Below are 19,199 nucleotides of genomic sequence, written 5' to 3'. Positions count from 1 at the left end.
AGTGACAGAAGGAAATAAACAAAGAAAAAAGACAGAAGATAAAAGAAAAGAAAAGAAAAGGAGGAAGAATCCCAACATACTAATACTAATCCTAATAACTTCTTACTTCCACTTCTTGGAATTCATTTTGATAAACATCATTTTATATGATCATATGCACTTGTCTGTTGAGACCTTGCAATCCTCTCCTAAGAATATCCTCCTTTGTTCTCACTGTGTGAATGTTTAGAATGCTGGTTAATTAATCATGCCCAGATGTAATTATTTTGAGTAGCAAATAACTCCTGACAATTTCTGTATATTATAGTTCCAGTAACCTCTGAAGTTTTCTTCTTGACCTCACCAGTACTTCCCCTCCTTACCCTTAGGGATTAAATAATACCTCATTCCTCCCTATTTCAAAAGGGCAGTCTAGGTGAGATTTTACAATCCTCTATATAGTCAGATGAATGAGAGTCAACACTTAAATCTAGAATCTGTTTAGATTCCTAGGTGATTGTTATTTTCTTTGTTCTGCTTTTTTCCCCCCGTGGAACCCTTCTACATTTGAGGAGAAACAAATGTAATGCTCAAATGAAATGGCCCAAAGAAATAGCTTTGCTCCCCTGACTGAAAAGTAATAAGCTGTGATATAAGATCTTCACATCTTAATCTGATTCTCACAACACAATTATTCTATGAAACTATTTCATATAATGTAATAGTCCATTGGAGAGATGAAGAAAACCATTTTCAGGTTATACTATTATAAGTGGAACAGAGATTGGAAGCAGAAAATTGAGATTTACATGGAATATAAGTACATTAAACAGGGCTGGCTTCTGAATTTATGGGTATACAAATCTTGAATACACACATCATATACATGTATATAAAGCTATACCAGGATTTCATTAAGATTCCCAGACTTGTGCAGCTTGAATGTCAGTTTTCTTGTGGGCCCAGTTTTCCTAATATGAGGGAAAAAAATGACTGTGGATAATAAAAAGGAGTAAATAACTAGCAACTCATATCATCTCAGGGACTTTCAAGATCTGAAATTGTTTTGTGAGTACTCACAATATAGACTAAATGTAATGATTATTAATTACCGTCAAAGGAAACAAAAAGAAAAACTTAACTGGGAGCAGGCAGCTCATATCTGCAACCCTAGTTACTCGGGACACTGAGAGCTAGGGATCATGGTTCAAAGAAAGGTCCGTGATATTCCTATCTCTAATAAACTACTCAGAAGAATCCAGAAATGGTATATGTGTATACTGAAAAGAGTCAAGATCAACAATAGTGCTGACTTCCATTTTCATAGCAATGCCATCATATATCCACTTTTCCTTATATAACTTGTGCTGTGGGATATCATAAAGTCTTTGGATAGGCTCTGTAGAGGTCAGAACAAACAAAATACTTATGCAATAAAAATCTATACTCTTTTTTTTCTTGGGGAATGCCAGGTAATCTTACATAGAATAAACAGTTTTAATGTGTTTGTTATAATGTCATTCTTTAATAGCACTTTATGTAAGTAACACTCAAGCTCAGCAACATAATAGCCCTGAGAAATACACAATTCTAACTATCTGGAAAGTAGGATTTTATGAGGTGAATAGACAAATATATTAGAATCATTAAAATAAGATTTTTTTGTCTTGAAAGTTGTTCTTCACTAGTTACCTGAACATTAATACGGTAACATAGCCATAAAAATTTATAGTATATATCAGAACTCCTAACAACTTAATAGCAATGAAGTATACCAGTTGCTATGTGTACAGGAGTTGTTGTGAGTTGTTTTGGTTTTGAAGAAGGATTCAATTCTTGTGTGAAATGTTGTCAATTAAAAGGTTCATAGGATAAACTCTAAATTAATTTTTTTCCACCATGATTTGCTACAGCTTTGTTTCTATGCAAAGAATTCAATAAAACTTTTCATTTCTGATTAAATATTTTTTCTTAAGTGTACTTATTTCTTTGTCTTGATTGAAGGTCTTAAATAGTCTTAACCAGCTGTTAAAAAATCCTTAATTTCCTCTTTTCTTTATCCACTAATATAGATATAAGAGACTCTCATCTTTTTCTTTAAAAACTTAACTTTGGAAAGTCACACATGATGTCACAATGACAGTACAATTATAAACACATTAAAATAAATTTTAAGATGAGTTAGGTTAAAATAGAAGCAAGGGAGAGTGTGAAAAACATGGAAGAATTCACAGGTCATACAAAATCATCGGGCTGCAAGGCTGCTATGATAATTTTTTTTTTTTCAGTCCTGGTGCTTGAACTCTGGGCCTGGGCTCTGTCCCTGAGCATATGATCTTAAGGGTGCTGCCTTACCACTGGAGCCACAGCCCCACTTCTGAGAATTCTGAATTTTATTGCCCTTTGCTTTTCTTTACATGAATATAAATTGATAACTTAGTGGTGAATGATAAAAGCATTGTGATTTAACTGACAAAACCAGGAGTTAAGAAGTTGCTCCTTTTCCCCTTAGTTTATCAAAGGCTCATTTCACCTGCTAGAGTGTTAGATATCTGTACACTCTCATTACACTCCTGGGTAGTTAGAATCTAACTTGACATAGAACTCAACTGAAAGTTGGAAATTTAACATTCATTAAATACTTACTATAGTAAGTTTTTTTTATTACTTTCCAGGTATGACTTTCTTTCATTTAATTTTTATTGTAATTCATAGAAGGGTTACATTATATTCACCAGATAGAAGGTGCATTACTTCACAAACATTGATACCCTTTCTTATTTTTTGGTCCCCATTTGCCTTTCCCAATCCTGTTCCTAGGTATGACTTTTATAGAGTATGCAGAGAGAAATTTAAAGACTTGACTCAAACAGTATGTCTGGATGAAGTCTAGGTAGTCTCACCCTAAGGCCTGTGAACATTTTAACAAAAGTAACGTTGATAATGTGAAGCTAATTGAAAGGACCTCCAGGATATTGAAACAAAAGCCATATAATGAATGATTGTTGTCCTTAATGTACTATGTTGTCTCTCATCTCCTCTCCTTTTGGTTATCTCATATTGGTATAGTATCTCACTTTGTTATCTGATATATTGAATTTATTTGTATTTGGATATTTGAAATTTGATAGGGAAGGGGGGAAAACCAAGACGGGTGGGGGGTGTGTGTGGGGGGAGGGAAATGGGTACCAAGACATGTGAAAGGGTATCAATGTATGTGAATTAATGCACCTTCTATCTGGCAAATATCATGTAACCCTTTTACTAATTACAATAAAAAAAATATGGGAAAAAAAACAAAAGTAACGTTGACTAAAGATTGTATAAAGATATGGATGTATGTGCAATACTAGGAATAGACATATACATTTGCATATATATGTATATGATACTTTGGAAATAAACAAAAAGCCTGATGGCATGGAAGGACTTCAAGCTTTGGCATGAATTAGAGTTGATGGTAAAGAATTGCTGGACACATGTATCTCTTTGGGATTCCTAAATGTTTCAATAATTAGGTGTATTCTTCCCATGAAAATGGAAAGTTAGATAAATCAGGATTTTCCATCCTATTAACAAACTCTATATTAACAAAGGAACAAAAAACATCCATGGGAGAATTCAATAGGTTTTATTTTGCCAGGCAAATGATTTATTTCCCAACTCAAGGTTAGTGTGATCACTACACTTAGTGTGATTTCTTACAGAGTGAATATTCACTATAATGACAGCTTCATCATGCTAAAATCTATTCACAAACCCACACTTTGAACAAAAGTGCATTTCTAGGAAATTTTATACACAATACAAATGGAAATATGTTAAACTGTTAATTTGTCAAACAATCCCAAAGAACAGTCACCAATAATCAGTGCACATTAACAATATTTTCGAGACAGAAAACCTTTACATTTGGCAATTGGTTCTAGAACTGTTTTTAAAGAAACAGTAATAAAGTATATGTAGTTTAGTAATGGTCAAGATAAAAGTAATTAAATAGCATGGATAACGTAAGGAAACTAACCATTATGTTGGTTAGTTTGTAACTATATGAAATGAGAGGATGATTCTATAACAATTTAACTTCTGATTTTGGACACAGAATAGGTTGATTATGAACACAGAGGATAGTTTTGGCTTCATATCAGCACATTGCTTTATTTTATTTTATGTATTGGTACTAGAGCTTGAATTCAGAGCCTTGAACTCAACTTATCTTTGATTCTGTTCATAGCTGGTATTCTTGAACCACTTGAACTACTCCTCCAATTTTATTTATTGATTTATTTGGGTGGTGAATGGGAGATAAAAGTCTCATAGACTTTTCTGCCCAGGTTGGCTTTGAACCATAATCTTCAGATCTCAGCTTCCTGAGTACCCAGGCATACAGTCATGACCCACTGACCCCAAATATCACATTGCTTTGTGTATACATAGAGGCAAAATTTAAGCATCTTTTTTTAAACAGGTAAGACATTTGTAGAATAAACTGCTTTCAAAATTGTTTTTAGAATAGCATACATTTTGAATGACAGCTTTTTTAAAAATCTAAGTGTTCTTTATGTTTTTCATTGATCAATGATTTTTTGACACGCAGAGGTCCTCCTCTTAGATTATTAAATTTTACCATTTTAAACTCTGGTCAATGAGCCCATTAATTTTTGCAACTTTTTATTTTATTTGATTTGCTTTTTTGCTCAGAGCCTGAGCACTGTGCTCAGACTTTCCTCAATGCTAGCACTTTACCATTTGAGCAACAGCACCATTTCTGGCTTTTCTATGTACATGTCTTCATGCATGCTAGGCAAGAACTGTACCACTAGACCAAACTTCTGGCCCCAATTTTTGCAGCAATCTTAATTCTTTCCCTATGGTTTGGTAATGGGGTTTGAAGTCAAAGACTATTTCATGCTAAACCTGTGCTGTGCAATGAAACCATACCTCTAGTTCTAATTTTGCATCTTGAAATTTTATGGTGATATTTTTAGAAAAGGGTTATGTCACCTGTGATTATCTTGCATTGCCAATATTTTAATTAGGTTTAAATAAATTATTTTGGTACAGCTTCTAATTTTTACCTAGAAGCCCAAACTAAGTAAAAGTAAAATAAAAATGCAGATTTTTTAAAAGTAGGAGAATCTGAGGAAAATCTGACTCTTCTCTCATCTAAGTTTTTAAATTGGAGAAAATAATTTTAGCATTAAATTATTCTAATAGAACTATTCAAATATTATTATTATTATTATTTTATTATCACAAAATTTGCCACATTTACATTTAAAGATCACTGAATAGGTGCCAATATTCTTTCAAACAAATGTGCGAATGGGAATAAACAATACCTTATAAATAAAATAAACATCTTATAGGATGTCTATTGTACTGTAAAACTTAAAGATGTCTCTCATTTTGTTTATATATATGTATATATTACATTTTTCTTTCTTGACCTAATAGACATCTCTCCAAAACAAATGACTATAATGAAGGAAATGTTGATGGGAAAAAATTAACATCTTAATTTGTTTTTTTATAAAAAAAGGGAATTTATCACAGAACTTGATTGTTGAAGTTGAATATGAACCACATTTGGTATAAATTCTTCCTGATAACAAATTTTCTACATTTATTCTTTTTCATTTTGATGGTTTCACACCTCATATAGATGTTTGCTATTTTAAAATGTTTTCTTTTTTAATAACCCATACAGACTAGAAAGATAAAAATCTAAACAACATGCCATTAAATACTGTCAGATTAAACTTAAGTCCATAATAACTTAAAAAAGACTTCCAAAAAAAGAAAAGTGCTTTTGTTTGGAAGATAATAACATAACAATATAAACCTAAATGTTCACTGACATATCTCCCATCAAAGATTTGTGTTTATTCTTCTAGAAACATGAGAATAAAGATCAATGGCATTTATTAGCAACCAACCATAAATTTACATTCTTAAAAGACAATAATATAGTTCACTGAAAACACACCAACTAATCATTTCCTTTTTTTATGAAAGATTCATATTTTTATCCAACACAAAATATTTAGATGCCCTCTTCCCTGTCATTTAGCTACTCTACATTTCTTTTGACATTAATTCTATCACATGCATTTGTGTAACTTTTACTATGTGAAGATTGTGATCTGGGATTGGTTACCATATATAAAAATCATTGTCAATGAAAAATCAAAACCCTTAGTGCCCAAAGTTATGTCCCTTGCTCAATGGAGGGATGCACAGTTCTACTTTTGTAGTCATCACATTGATTTTGAGGAAAAGGTGGGTAAAGATATAAATAAATTCTGGGTTAAGTTAAATACTTATATGCACCATGAGGAACCATGACATGTCTAGTGCTCGTCAACAACATACAAGAAAAAGCATGCTCATTTTCAGTTCATGTTAAACTCACTTTAGGAGTGAGTAGTTGCCTTTTAGTAGGAATTTTTTGTGGGTAACACAAGATTCTTTGTAAAATCTGATCATTGCAGACAGAGCATTTGTTGCAGGAAACAGAAGGTTCATGAAGACCTTCTTAGGATTCTGGGAGCTGATTCCTCCTATTTCTACTTTTCCTGCTGTTGATGAGAGCCTTCAGCTTTCCATAGTCCCCCCGCATCTTCTGCAGTTCCTCTCCTTGCTGCTGCTGCTGCTGCTGCCGGGTGTCTTTGCAATATTGATTGATCATCTGCATTTCTGAGTGGCTGAACGCCCCCAGGATGTCCTTAGGGTGAAAGGGTAGCGCCCTTACGGAGCTGGCCCAGGTCCAAGGGGACCATTTATCTGTCACAACAGCCACCATTTCGGAATCTAAAACTTTGAAGTTGATCTTGGCTATGGTCTGCTTGAAAGTGTTCTCGGTTGCAATGCAGTGGTACAGCCCTTGGTCAGCATCTTGAACAGCACGAATCAGGAGTCCTTGGGAAGTGGCTATAATTCTCTCATTCAGCTTAACCTAAGGAGAAAAACACATTGAAGTTCCGTAAACTGAGACTGTACTGTCTTAAATGATAGGACCCATGAGTACCAGGTATTGTGGACTTAAAACAAAAATTAGCAAAGCACTGAGTACATTAGCATCCTTCCCACTAGATACAGATTCATCACACTTGTTTTTTGTTTGTTTGTTTTTGTCACAGGGCTTGAACTCGATCTGGACTCTGGTCCTAAGCTCTTCAACTCAAGGCTACCATCTTACCCCTTGAGCCAAGTCCCACTTCCTGTTTCTAGAGGTTAATTGGAAATAGAGTCTCAGGTCTTTTTGTGCCCTGGCTGGCTTTGAACCTTGATCCTCGAATCTCAGCTCCCTGAGTAGCTAGGATTGCAGGCATGAGCCACCACGCCTGGCTTTGTCATTCCTTTAAAAAAAATTCCATAAAAGTTATTATTAAGAGTCATGGATAAATGAAAGAGAGGATGAGGGTGTCATCCAAATTGGAAAAAAAGAAAGTACTCTTCCTTCCAAGTAGTTTCATCACACACAAGTGTAGAATTTCAGTTGCTTTTGGAAAGGGAATCACAGCCAACATACATAAATGAAATTCGTAGATAATATTAAGTATCTATTTCATCCATGACTCCTTTCAGTTTTACAAAGAATCCCTCATGAATACATAAAAGATTAAAAGATTAGCATTATTAAAAGATTAGCATTTTGCTCTGTTTAATAAATGAGTATTCTAAATGAAAATATACAAACAGAAACCTACCCTCTAGAATGTATGTCTATAAGTAAGATGGAAGGGAATTATCTTATGTCCTAAGGACACTCAAAATGAAAAGTCACAAAAGTAAATGAGTTGATGTTAAATTATTTCACAGCATAAGCCCATGGCTATCAGAAAATGCCTAAAATCCATTTTCCTTATACAGTAGTTCTGTCCAGAGGAGTGTTCTCAAAGAATAGATAAAAACTGAAGTAGTAACAGTTACATGATAACATGCTCTATAAAGCTTCTTCTCCTAGGAAAAAAGAAACCCTACCAAAACCATATAAAGTAAGTACATGTGAAATGTTTTCTAAATAACAACATTCTGTGCAGATAGATAATTTATTATTAATGAAATATGATTGAAAGATGCATTCACATAAAAAACAACCTACACAGAAAAGTAAAAAAAAAAACAGATAAAGCAAGTACAATATTGGAAGTTGGTCAGAATAGAATTAGAACAGTGGCAATAATCAAGAAGAATTAGGGAGATAAAGATTATTATTAAGTAATCTATGACTAGTATTGGTTTATTTATTTATTTACTTATTTATTGTGGTGGTACTGGGTCTTATACTCAGGACCTGAGTGTTGTCCCTTAGATTTTTCTTCACAGCTTTCCTTCCTTGCTTCCTTCCTTCCTTCCTTCCTTCCTTCCTTCCTTCCTTCCTTCCTTCCTTCCTTCCTTCCTTCCTTTCTTCTCTCCCTCCTTCCCTCCCTCCTGTCCTTCCATTCTTTTCTTTCTTTTTGATGGTTACTTGGTAGTAACTTTCAGAGACTTTCTTGCTTAGGCTGGCTTTAATGTGTAATCATCAGATCTCAACTTCCTGAGTAGCTATGGTGACAGGTCTGAAACATTGGTGCCCAATTTATTTGGGATTTTTTGCTGATGCTCTATTACTTGAGCACACCTTCACTTTCAGGAAACAAGATTCAGTGTAAAAAATTACATAATGAAGAAATGTATTTAGAAGTTAAAAAAGTTTCCTATTATATACTATATTTTTTCATATATATACATATATTTAATGGCACTGTGGTTTGAACTCTGAATCTTATACATACTGGACAAACATTTAACCATGTGAACCATATCTACAGCTTACTTTTCTTTGGATTTTTTAAAATGTTTCATCTACTTTTTTGTTGCAGCTTCTATTGACGTATGATTCTCCTATCTATGACTGTCACATACCTGGAATTACAGGTATATACCAGCATACTTAGCCTCATAACCTCATGTGTTGTCTTTTTTTTCCTTTATTTTTTTAAGAATCACAGTTTTCTGGGGAAGAAAATAGATTCTGAACTATATTCTGAAATCCCTCTCTTTTCCAGAGAATTCTGTGTATAGTTTTAGCCTGTGGTTAAATATTCTAGCAACATAGGGAAAAGAACTCATTGAATAGTTCATAACACATTTGGATTGTCAACTCTGAGAACAGGAAAGTTACTTTCTCCTATGGTCCCACGATTTCAGCAACTTCAATTCAATATCTATCGGCTGTGATGATATGTCTTCTGCAAGTTGATACAAAATGAAGAAACCAAATTTCCCAAAACAGAACATCCACAAATATAAAGGGCCCCATTTTCCCCCTGGCTCTTCAGAATTTATGATGCACGAATAGCCACGCATTTTAGACTAACTCAGGACTTTATTATATATATGCCTACGTGTTTTTCTTTTCATCATTTGTCTGGAAAGTGCAACAGCAAGATTTTGGAATTCATTACTTACAGTATATTACCATTTTACAATGTCTCCTTTAAAATAGTCCTTTCTAATCACTGAAAGCTTACAGTGTCTTTTCACTTAGAAATATTTTTTCTATATCAATAAGTAAAGGTAATAGCTCCATAAACAAGGATTCCAAATTACCTCAGAGAAACCTGAGAGTTATGAATAATATAGCAATGTAAACACACTGGGAAAATGTTTTGTTGTCATAAAGGTTATAGTTCAGAGTAATTCCTTGCTGCAGAGAACTGTACTTTGTTAAAAGACCCCTTTTATCTTGTGAATCACACAAAGGTCTCTTGTGTGAGAACTTGGCCTGTGGACTTGCACACATCTTGTTTCTTTTTACAAATGCTTCCTTACATCAATAACACCGTCTTAGTGCCCAAACTCTTGTTTCAATTACTATGTTACAGAGTTGGGCAGAAAGACAGAGAGGACGTCTAATTAATCCATCAATCTAAGCACAAAGGATTTTTAAAGAAGGTAAGACTTGTCCGGCCAGAGACATAAAAGGATGTTCATATGTCTCTCCTTTTGTCTTTGATCTGCGCTTCACTTTGGGATGGTGATTTAATGTTTGTTCCAAAGCCCTGATTGATCACAGGGGAACTGTGTTACTCACCTCTTTCCTCCGGTCTTTGTCTTTTTGTAGCAACCACTTGATCGATGCTTGAGGAGATTTAGGGGCACACTCCAGGAATGTAGTGTTATTCTTGACTCCATACTGTACAATTTCAGCTGCATTTCTATACGCTGAGGAGCAAAACAAGAAGGAAAAAGAAAGATAGTGGCATTTAGAGCATACTCTTTTGTATGTTTGTCTCTTTATATAAAACAAATACGTCAGCCACAAGAGGACAGTGGCATTCATTTAATGAGCAAACAGTTATACAGTGTTTTCTAGTGTTATTTTATGTAAAGAAAGGGACAGAAAGACTATGAAGCCAACGGAGAGGCTAAATTAATAAGGCAGTTACATTTATCCAAGAATTCCGGGGTACAAATTGCACTTCAGATCAATTTGAACATTTAATTGCAACATGCTTAAGAGTGACATTTTCTCAGATGAACAAATAAGTGTTGTGAATTATAAGGAAATAGAGTGTAAAGCTACTCAATGTCAGAGAATTCTGAAAGCAGTTTTATTTCACCCCAAGTTGGATATTTAAGTGTAGCATGGAGAAAATTAAGAATTGCAAAAGCAGAGATTACTGTGCCCACAGAGGATTTTCAGTGGTGAGGAACCCAGTGTTTAGAAATGTGAGGAAATCCTGACTTCAGCTGTGGTTGTGTTGGCTTAAAGAAGTTACTTCATCTTTCTGTGCTTTCATTGTACTCATTTCTGTAACATGAGCGGCTACAATATTCCCAACTTTTGTACATATTTGGGTAAACAGTATTATTATGCAGTACATAATATGGGTTATAATAATAGATTCATTTAGGATCGTTGTTAGCCCATTAACTGAGATAGTCATCAAAAAGAACCTGAGAATTCAAATTCCTAACCAAAATCAGCAGTGCATTTGCAGTGGCCTCTGCTGCCACTATTGTTACCACTGGTGACACCTGCCTGATTAATGGAAACTGACATGCTTTCTATCAAAAAGCTCTGTGAATAGAGAAGCAGCAATCCGGATTTATGCAGTTTGGAACAATGAAACCAAATCTGTCTTGATTAGCTCATTGCAGCTTGGGAAGAGAGTTGGTAAACAGGGATGACATTCTTTATTAAAGGAGCGGCTGGTCTCAGGTCCTCTGTAAACAGGAGGCTTCTTGTTGATGTTTAAAAGCTGAACCACATTAACAGCCCCTTGGTAAGCCAGAAGAGATCTGTTTGGAATTATTGGTCGATGACGTTGGGGTAGAGACCTAGGATTAGTGGAGAAAGTGGAATAACAACGCACCTCCCTATCAGGACAGGAGAGAAGGGTCAGATTAATTGTACGATCCAGGGTGGTACTATGTCCAGAACCCAGGCCCTGGCTTGGTACTATTCACTAGGGTCAAGATATGGGGCAACCCACACATCCAGAAACGCATGTAAGAATAATCATTTTTAAAGAAGGTGTAACATACATACAATTGAATGTTGTTCAGACTTAAACAAAAAGAAAACTCTGATATACTACAATGTAAATGAATCTGGACAATATTTTACAATGGACAGTAGCCTGTCATTAAGGGGTAAACTATATATATGGTCCTTCCTGTATGAAATATCTAGAAAAGTCAAATTCATAAGAAGTTCAGAAGGGTACTGGCAACATCAGGAGCCACGATGGCTGCTGTATTATTGTACAACAATATGAATATGCTTAATGATAATACAGTCAAATGTTTCTAATGTAGATTCTATGAGGAATTTCTATAATCAAATAGTGTTCTTCTTTGCGTTATTGCTCTTCTTGCACAATACTTCATTGAAGCTTACATTTTCTTTTTGTTAGTACTAGTGTTTGAACTTAGGAACTCATGTTCACTGAGCTTGCTTTGCTGACTCTGCCATTTGAGCCACACCCCAAGCCTGGATTTTCCCTAAATATTTTGGAGATAAAAAAATTATAAGAGGGTTTTTTTTTGTCTAAGCTGGACTCAAATTTTGATCCTCTAAATCTCAACAACCCTAATAGCTTGAATTATCATATATGTGAAATACAAGTACCAGGCATTCCACAGAATTGTTTTAAAGAATTTTTTTTCTTTATGTAAGATAGTAGCTATGAAAATGTGCTACAATATATGTGAAATACCTACAAACTAACACATCTATGGAGTATATATATATATATATGATATATATGCCATATATGTTAGTTTGTAGGTATGCATATACCATATGTATGGATGTTTCTTTCCCCAGTTCTCAGGGTTCAAACAAATAGCAATTACAAAATACTTATGTTTCTATGACATTAGAGTTTGAACTCATGGCTTTGTATTTACTAGACAGGCACTCTACCAGGGTGGCAGGCATCTATGACACCAAATCCAGCTACTGGTTCAGGTGGGATCTCATGAACATTTTCCCAGGCTGTCCCCAAACAATTATCTTTACAAACCCAATAAATAAAACACAAAAACAAACAACAACAACAAAAAAAACTATCTTCCCAAATGTCTAGGATCACAGGTTCCTGGCCACATGCCAGTTTTAATTATCATACATAGTAAGTTTACTGAAAATAACCACTGTCCATTTCCATACCTTTTAAATTAAAGCCTCTACACTGAGTGAGTGGATTTCCATGTCTCACATCTTGTCTTCGGCTCCTCCTACAGGCACAGAAACATAGAAATGGGATTGGGATTATTCTTGAATAATACTTAAAAGACTTCATTTATAAAGTCAAAACTTTTCATTGCCTAGGCTTTGTGGTAGGGAAGGCTTTTTTATTTTGTATAGCTATATGACCTTTCTCATTTACAATAGAGTGTATGCTTCTATTTATGGAAATAGAGGTATTACAAGTTCATATTATGCATTTATTTTCCTAAAGAAAAGCCATGTGATCTCTATTCTATTCTATATCTTTTAAACACCACACACCAATAGTGAAAATGTTAGTATCTCTTCTGTGGCAAATTATGAATTGTATTAATATTTTAGACTCGTACCCATATTCATTTTTACTGCAATGAATTTGCTGTATATGTGAGTCACATTATTATTTACCATCAGCTGACTTAAGAACCTTAATTAGATGACTGTGTGAGGGCTTTTATGGGTGAACTGGTCAGTTCTCTGCACATACAACATCATTCACACAGGTTACATTTATTGTCCTGAGATCAGCACTATGTAATGGTTACTCATTGAGAGCATATAAATCCTCAAGCTGGGCAATCTGAATTTACAGTATCAGCTGCCAGACATTAAAACACAGAAACCATTATTACAGCTTGGCTTAAATGAGACCAGCAAGAGTCTTTTGTATGTGTCTACTGCCTTGGAGTCATTCTTGTAGCTCCACAAAAGCACCCTTCCAGGAAGGGTAATCTATATTGTACATAGAATTGTGGGGTTGGCTCTGCTTTCTAAAGATTTACTCATTATGGTCAATGCCTTGGATAAACAATGAAATCATTTTCTTCTTAAATAGAAAGATATTTACTTGAAGATTGAGTTGATTATCTTGTCTTAAATTTCTAACTACATGTCTTAATGTAGACAAAATAACACTAAAAATTATGTTTACATTATTTGATACAAATGCACATTTAAAATACTAGAGAGTGGTGAGGAAAAAATACACTTGCTAACTATACTTGTCTATTTCTATACAAAAGAGAATATTTTTAATTAATATAAAATCCTTAAAGTGATAGTTATATTCCAGGCAGATGCAACCAGGTTATAATAGCACTCTTAAAGATGTAAATGTGAGGAATTTTCCAAACTACCATTTCTATCATTGTTTTGTAAGAGGTTAAAAAAACCCTCTGCATACAATAATTGGAAGATACTTAATTCAGCAAAATGATTCACATTTTTCCATAAGTAAGTTTTCATTGAGTTTGGAAATAATTTGGAGAATTTATAGAGTATAGACCTTCTTAGTGAAAATTCCAGTGTTCTAGTCATTACATTTGGGAGTAGAAAACAACTATGACAAAAATCTGTCAGGACCCACAAAAAGCATTTTTTAAATTTGAATTTGCATCTTTCACACTTTTATCAAGGTTCTAAGATATCTCCACCAACAAAAACACAAAACTTCCAGAAATGGAAAGTCTTAGAAAAAATCATATTAAGTAAGCCAGACTCAAAGGAACATAGGCTCAATGGTTTTCCTCATTTGTCATAATCAGTAGAAACCCTGGGCTCTCCTAGCAGAGGTTTACAATAGAGCAAAACCTAGATACATAAGGCCATACAGGATGGCACTAAATGAAAGGACCTCCAGGATATTGAAACAAAAGCCATATAATGAGTGATTGTTGTTCTTAATGTTCTATATTATCTCTCATCTCTTTTGTTGTCTCTTGGTTATCTCATATTGTTACAGTATTTCACCTTATCTGATGTATTGCATATATGCTTATTTGGTTATTTGAAATAGGATAGGAGGGGAAAACAAGATGGGGGGCGGGGAATGGGGACCAAAACATGAGAAAGGGTATTAAGGTTTGTGAAGTAATCCACCTTCTATCTGGTGAATGTAATGTAACCCTTCTATTAATTACAATAAAAATATATGGAAAAATGAAAACCTTACATGATAGAGTTCCCAAAATTAGATATTAGAAGAAATTAGAAGGCATAAGCCTCCTAATTCTTAGAATCACATGGGATAACACAGAATCTTTGAACATAGATTCCAGACCCTAAGTGATATATTATTTTTTTGACCCTTTCAGTCTCACACATTCTCAGATTCTGTGAGTTCTACAAAAACCAGACCACATCTTGCCTCCTCTTTTTCCATCATCCTGGGCAAGCCATTATTTTATCTCAAATAAGTTATTGCAGTAGCCTCCTGGCATGTAGCTTCTTCATACCTCACTCCAGCCTCTTCCTACTTTTCAGATTCTTTGCAACAATCAATGATCTTTGTAAAGCAAAATATCAAAAGTATCTCTCACTAATTGTCTTTCAAAACCCACAATCATATTTACCCTAAATATTAGCTTTCTGATTACTTACAAAGACCTGCATTATCTAGCACTAAGGCCTCATTTTTATTCCTATTCTATTTCCTCAGTTCATTCTATTTCCTATTTCATTTTGGTGCTGTTATTCCAGTGTTCTTGGCTACACTCCTGGAATGATATTTTTCCATTAATATAGTAACATTCTGAACACCTTCAAGTTCTTGTTCACCCCGTCAATACTGCAAACCTCTGCTTTCAAGAATTCTATTGACCTCTGCTTTTTAAAAATTCATAGGCCTATCTTTTTTGGTATATTAGTGCTTGTCTTTATTTGTTATCTGTTCCTTTAAGAATATTTTGTACTTGAAGGTACAGATTTTTGTCTTTTGTTATTATTTCTTATTACATGTCATATTCTGAAACAGTGGCTAGAAAATATCCAACTTTAAGCAAAATGCACTGTATTTATAAACTGTTTTGTTAAATGACAATTCCTTTGTACACCTATGTAAAAATAATTTTTAAAAAATTGTTAAATAACTGAAAAGATCAAGATCTTGATTTAAGAAAGAGCTAGAACAGGGTTATTTGAATTTATCCAAAAAGAAATTCTCTGAAAGAGAATAAAAGCTGTGCCAGGAGAGTGGCCCAGTAGTACAGTGATGACCTAGCACACACAAAGTCCTGGGTTTGATTCCTCAGTACCACATACACAGATAAAAGCTGATACTGATGCTATGTCTCAAGTTGTAGAGTGCAGGCATTGAGAAAGACCAGGAACAGGCCCTGAGTTTTAGCTGCAGGGCTTAAACTGCAATCTAATATGTTTATTTATTTATTTTTATTGTAAAAGTGATGTACAGAGGGGTTATAGTTATGTAAGTCAGGTAATGAGTACATTTCTTTTTGAACAGTATCACCCTCTCCATCACTGTCTCAGTTTATTTTTTATCTCCCAACCCTCTTCCCCCCCAAATTGTATAGTTCATTTACAGTGAGTATCACTATGAATTCGTTCACCCTTTGTCCTTGGTTTAATTGTTGCGATGGTTTAGAGCATTTATTCTTTTTTTCCACAAAATTTTTTTTTCTAGTCCTGGGCTTAGGCTCAGGGCCTGAGCACTGTCCTTTGACTTTCTCAAGGCTAGAGCTCTAACACTTGAGCCTCAGCATCACTTCCAGCTTTTTTCTATGTATGTGGTACCGAGGAATCGAACCTGGGTATTCGTGCATGCTAGGCAAGCACTCTACCACTAGGCCAAACTCCTGGCCAACATTTTTTTTTTTTTTTTAAATATATTCAACAACTCTAGAGGTGCCCTTCCCAACTTCATGCAGACTGATGTACCATTTCCTTTCTCTATTCTTTTACCTTCCACATCTGAAATCAATCATCATCCATTTTACACCAACACCTGTATATAAGCTGCTTGGGAAAGGAACAAAGAAAAACAAAACAAAAATAACAACAAAAAAAAACAGTCTTCCTCAGATTAGGGTTTTTCTCCCACCCAAACCAGTGCTCCTTACCCTAGTTAAGAAGGGCAGAAGGATGTGTTCATCAGTGCTAAACAGCAAAAAGAACATCTTTCCACTGACAAAACTTCAGTCATCACAATGACAGGGCCAGTTCCATTCTAGAAAATACTTCCACTTACCAATTGATTGACTTTTCGAGCAGGCATTTACTTACTTACAAGACAATGAAGCAGTATATGGAAAGCCTAAAAATGTGAGATTTAAAATATACTGGAACCTCAAGGGTAAGGGAAATCAGAGTTAGGTAGTGTGAAGATAAGGCTATCTGCTCTCTGAAATATTTGAGGGGTGTTGGAGGGATACAATTTGCAGCAAAGGAAAGTATGTGGAGTCATAAATCATGGTATTTTCTTCACTCAAAGACTCTGTGACCTTAGTCAAAGCTACTGCTTTACATTTGCCGATGACACCATAGCGCTGATCCCAATGGTAGATGGTTTTTCTATATCATCTAGTCGATTGACTGCCTTCTTCCCTTTGAATGTTTGGTACTCACCGCTTTCCAGTGGGATAGAACCTAGAACATGAATGGCCATCCCAGGCACAATAGGGGTCCCTGGCCAGGCAGCAGTCAGCACAGGCGGTGCCATACATATGACAGCGGTGTAGAGAGACTTGGGCAACTCCTTCAATGGAGCTCACATACAACTGTTGCTGTGGGAGAAATCGCGGACATTTATTTCAGATGTGGAAGGTAAAAGAAGACTTTCAGCAGGAACATATTATAATATGGACCCACAAATCCTTGAATTCATTCTGAAACAGCCTAAAAATGAGAAGTAATACATAGGAGGATATAATGCCAAAACAAATAGAACTCTCAATAGTACTTCCTGTTAATATGCCTATAACGTTACCACTTTCCTGCTTAGGAAAAAAAAACTCCGAGCACCATGTAGAATGTGTTTTAGACAGTGGGATTCAGTGTTCTCTCAGATTTGAATTCATATGTTGCAGATTTAAATTATAATGCTTTCTGTTTCCCTTGAATGCTGTCACTAGGCAGAGTAAAAGGAAGCTATTTTTTACTTTTCCAAGGCTGGAAGCATATTACTTTGTAAGTTTGAAAAGAAAGTCAGATTTAAACTAAAATTTAAAAATAAAATATTAAATTTAAAAGAAAACATTATTTAACAAGTATTAGATGAAACTTTAAAACCATTTCAGAACATGACTTTGGATGTGGCATATGAGTTACTGAGACTCTAAAGATTACTTAGAAAAACATCTGTATTTATATTCAAATATGCTTAAATTATTTTCACAATCCAGCAATCTGTACCATCCTCAAAAATCATGAATAAAGATTTTATTCTCTTCACTTGGAAGATGTTGAGAGCTTCTTAAGATACTGTTCCATGGCCTTCAGCAGTGCATGGAAAATTCTTAGAAGCTGAAAGACTAGATTTCCAGGGGACATTTCTTCTTTTGCACGGCACTGACATCGCATAATTCCAGTTTGCATGGAATTCTAGAGATGGAACTTGAAGACACATGGATGTGTAGAAAGTGCTTGCTCTTCCCATATGCACATGTACACTTAAGAATTACATCTACAGAAGCACCACTACTCTAGAACTCAGCAGGCAGACTTCCTGAGTTCTAGTTTCAGTTCAGCCACAAACCTGATGTGCAACTTTTCTCAAATTCAGCTTCCTTATTAACATTGGGACAACATAGCACTTATCTGATAAAGTTTTTGTTTGTTTGTTTTAAGAGATGAATATTGTAAGAGCCATCATCACAGGAAATACTTAGAACAGTTTTCAGACCATAAGTGTCCTATATATATCAACTGATTAAAATAATATAGTAAAACACTGATTAACAAACTCTGTAGTTTTCCATTCTAGCCAGTCTTTTAGACTCTGTCTAATATAATTACTTTATTCTGAACAAGGTATTTTTTTCCCCAAAAGTTTTTCTAAATTTGATTCCTAGAGATCCAAATAATAGGAAAATACATTTTCTTTATATTTTTTTAAAAGTAATCTTTCCTTAAAAAAGTATATCATAGCTGGGAGTTTGACCTAGTGGTAGAGTGCTTGCCTAGCAACCAGAAAACTCTGGATTCAATTCCTTGATACCACACACACAGAAAAAGCCAGAAGTGGTGCTGTGGCTCAAGTGGTAGAGCTCTAGCTTTGAGAAGGCTCAAGGACAGTGCCCAGATCCTGAGTTCAAACCCTGGAGCTGCAAAAAAATATTGTCGTAATGGTAAAAAAAATATTACAATAGTGGTATATAGCAATCATTTATCCAGAAATGTTTGAAATAATGTTTAAGTAAATTAAAGAATCACATAATGACTATTCCTCAATATACTATTTTAAGCAGAATACGTTATTTCAGAAAATGACACAGGTGGCTTTATTGGCATTTGCCTTTGTGTGTTTATGTGCCAGTCCTTTGGTTTGAACTCAGGGTATAGGTGCTGTCCCTGAGCTTTTTTGCTCAAGACTAGCACTCTACCACTTGAACCACAGCTCCACTTTCAGCTTTTTGGTGATTAATTGAAGATAAGAGTTTCTTGGACTTTGTGCCCAGGGTGGCTTTGAACTTTGATCCTAAGATTTTAACTGCCTGAGTATCTAGGATTATAGGTATCAGCCCCTGGCACCTAGCTT

At 34.7% G+C, this 19,199-nt stretch overlaps 1 protein-coding gene across 1 annotated transcript in view; it reads right to left on the bottom strand.

The window, feature by feature from the left end:
* Positions 1–3,604: 3,604 nt before the first annotated feature.
* Sema3c (semaphorin 3C) overlaps positions 3,605–19,199 on the bottom strand; it is a 144,404-nt gene continuing 128,809 nt past the window's right edge. The window contains exons 15-18 of the mRNA XM_090332899.1: positions 17,069–17,226; positions 12,647–12,714; positions 10,061–10,191; positions 3,605–6,937 (exon numbers count right to left, since the gene is read on the bottom strand). Coding sequence (XP_090189025.1) covers positions 6,518–6,937; positions 10,061–10,191; positions 12,647–12,714; positions 17,069–17,226 — 777 coding nt within the window. The 3' untranslated portion in view covers positions 3,605–6,517. The remainder of the gene's footprint in view (positions 6,938–10,060; positions 10,192–12,646; positions 12,715–17,068; positions 17,227–19,199) is intronic.

Source organism: Megascapheus bottae, chromosome 5 (assembly GCF_031878675.1).
Source record: "Megascapheus bottae isolate mThoBot1 chromosome 5, mThoBot2.hap1, whole genome shotgun sequence".
NCBI classification, from domain to species: domain Eukaryota; kingdom Metazoa; phylum Chordata; class Mammalia; order Rodentia; family Geomyidae; genus Megascapheus; species Megascapheus bottae.
This window is presented reverse-complemented; position numbering and strand designations above follow the sequence as displayed.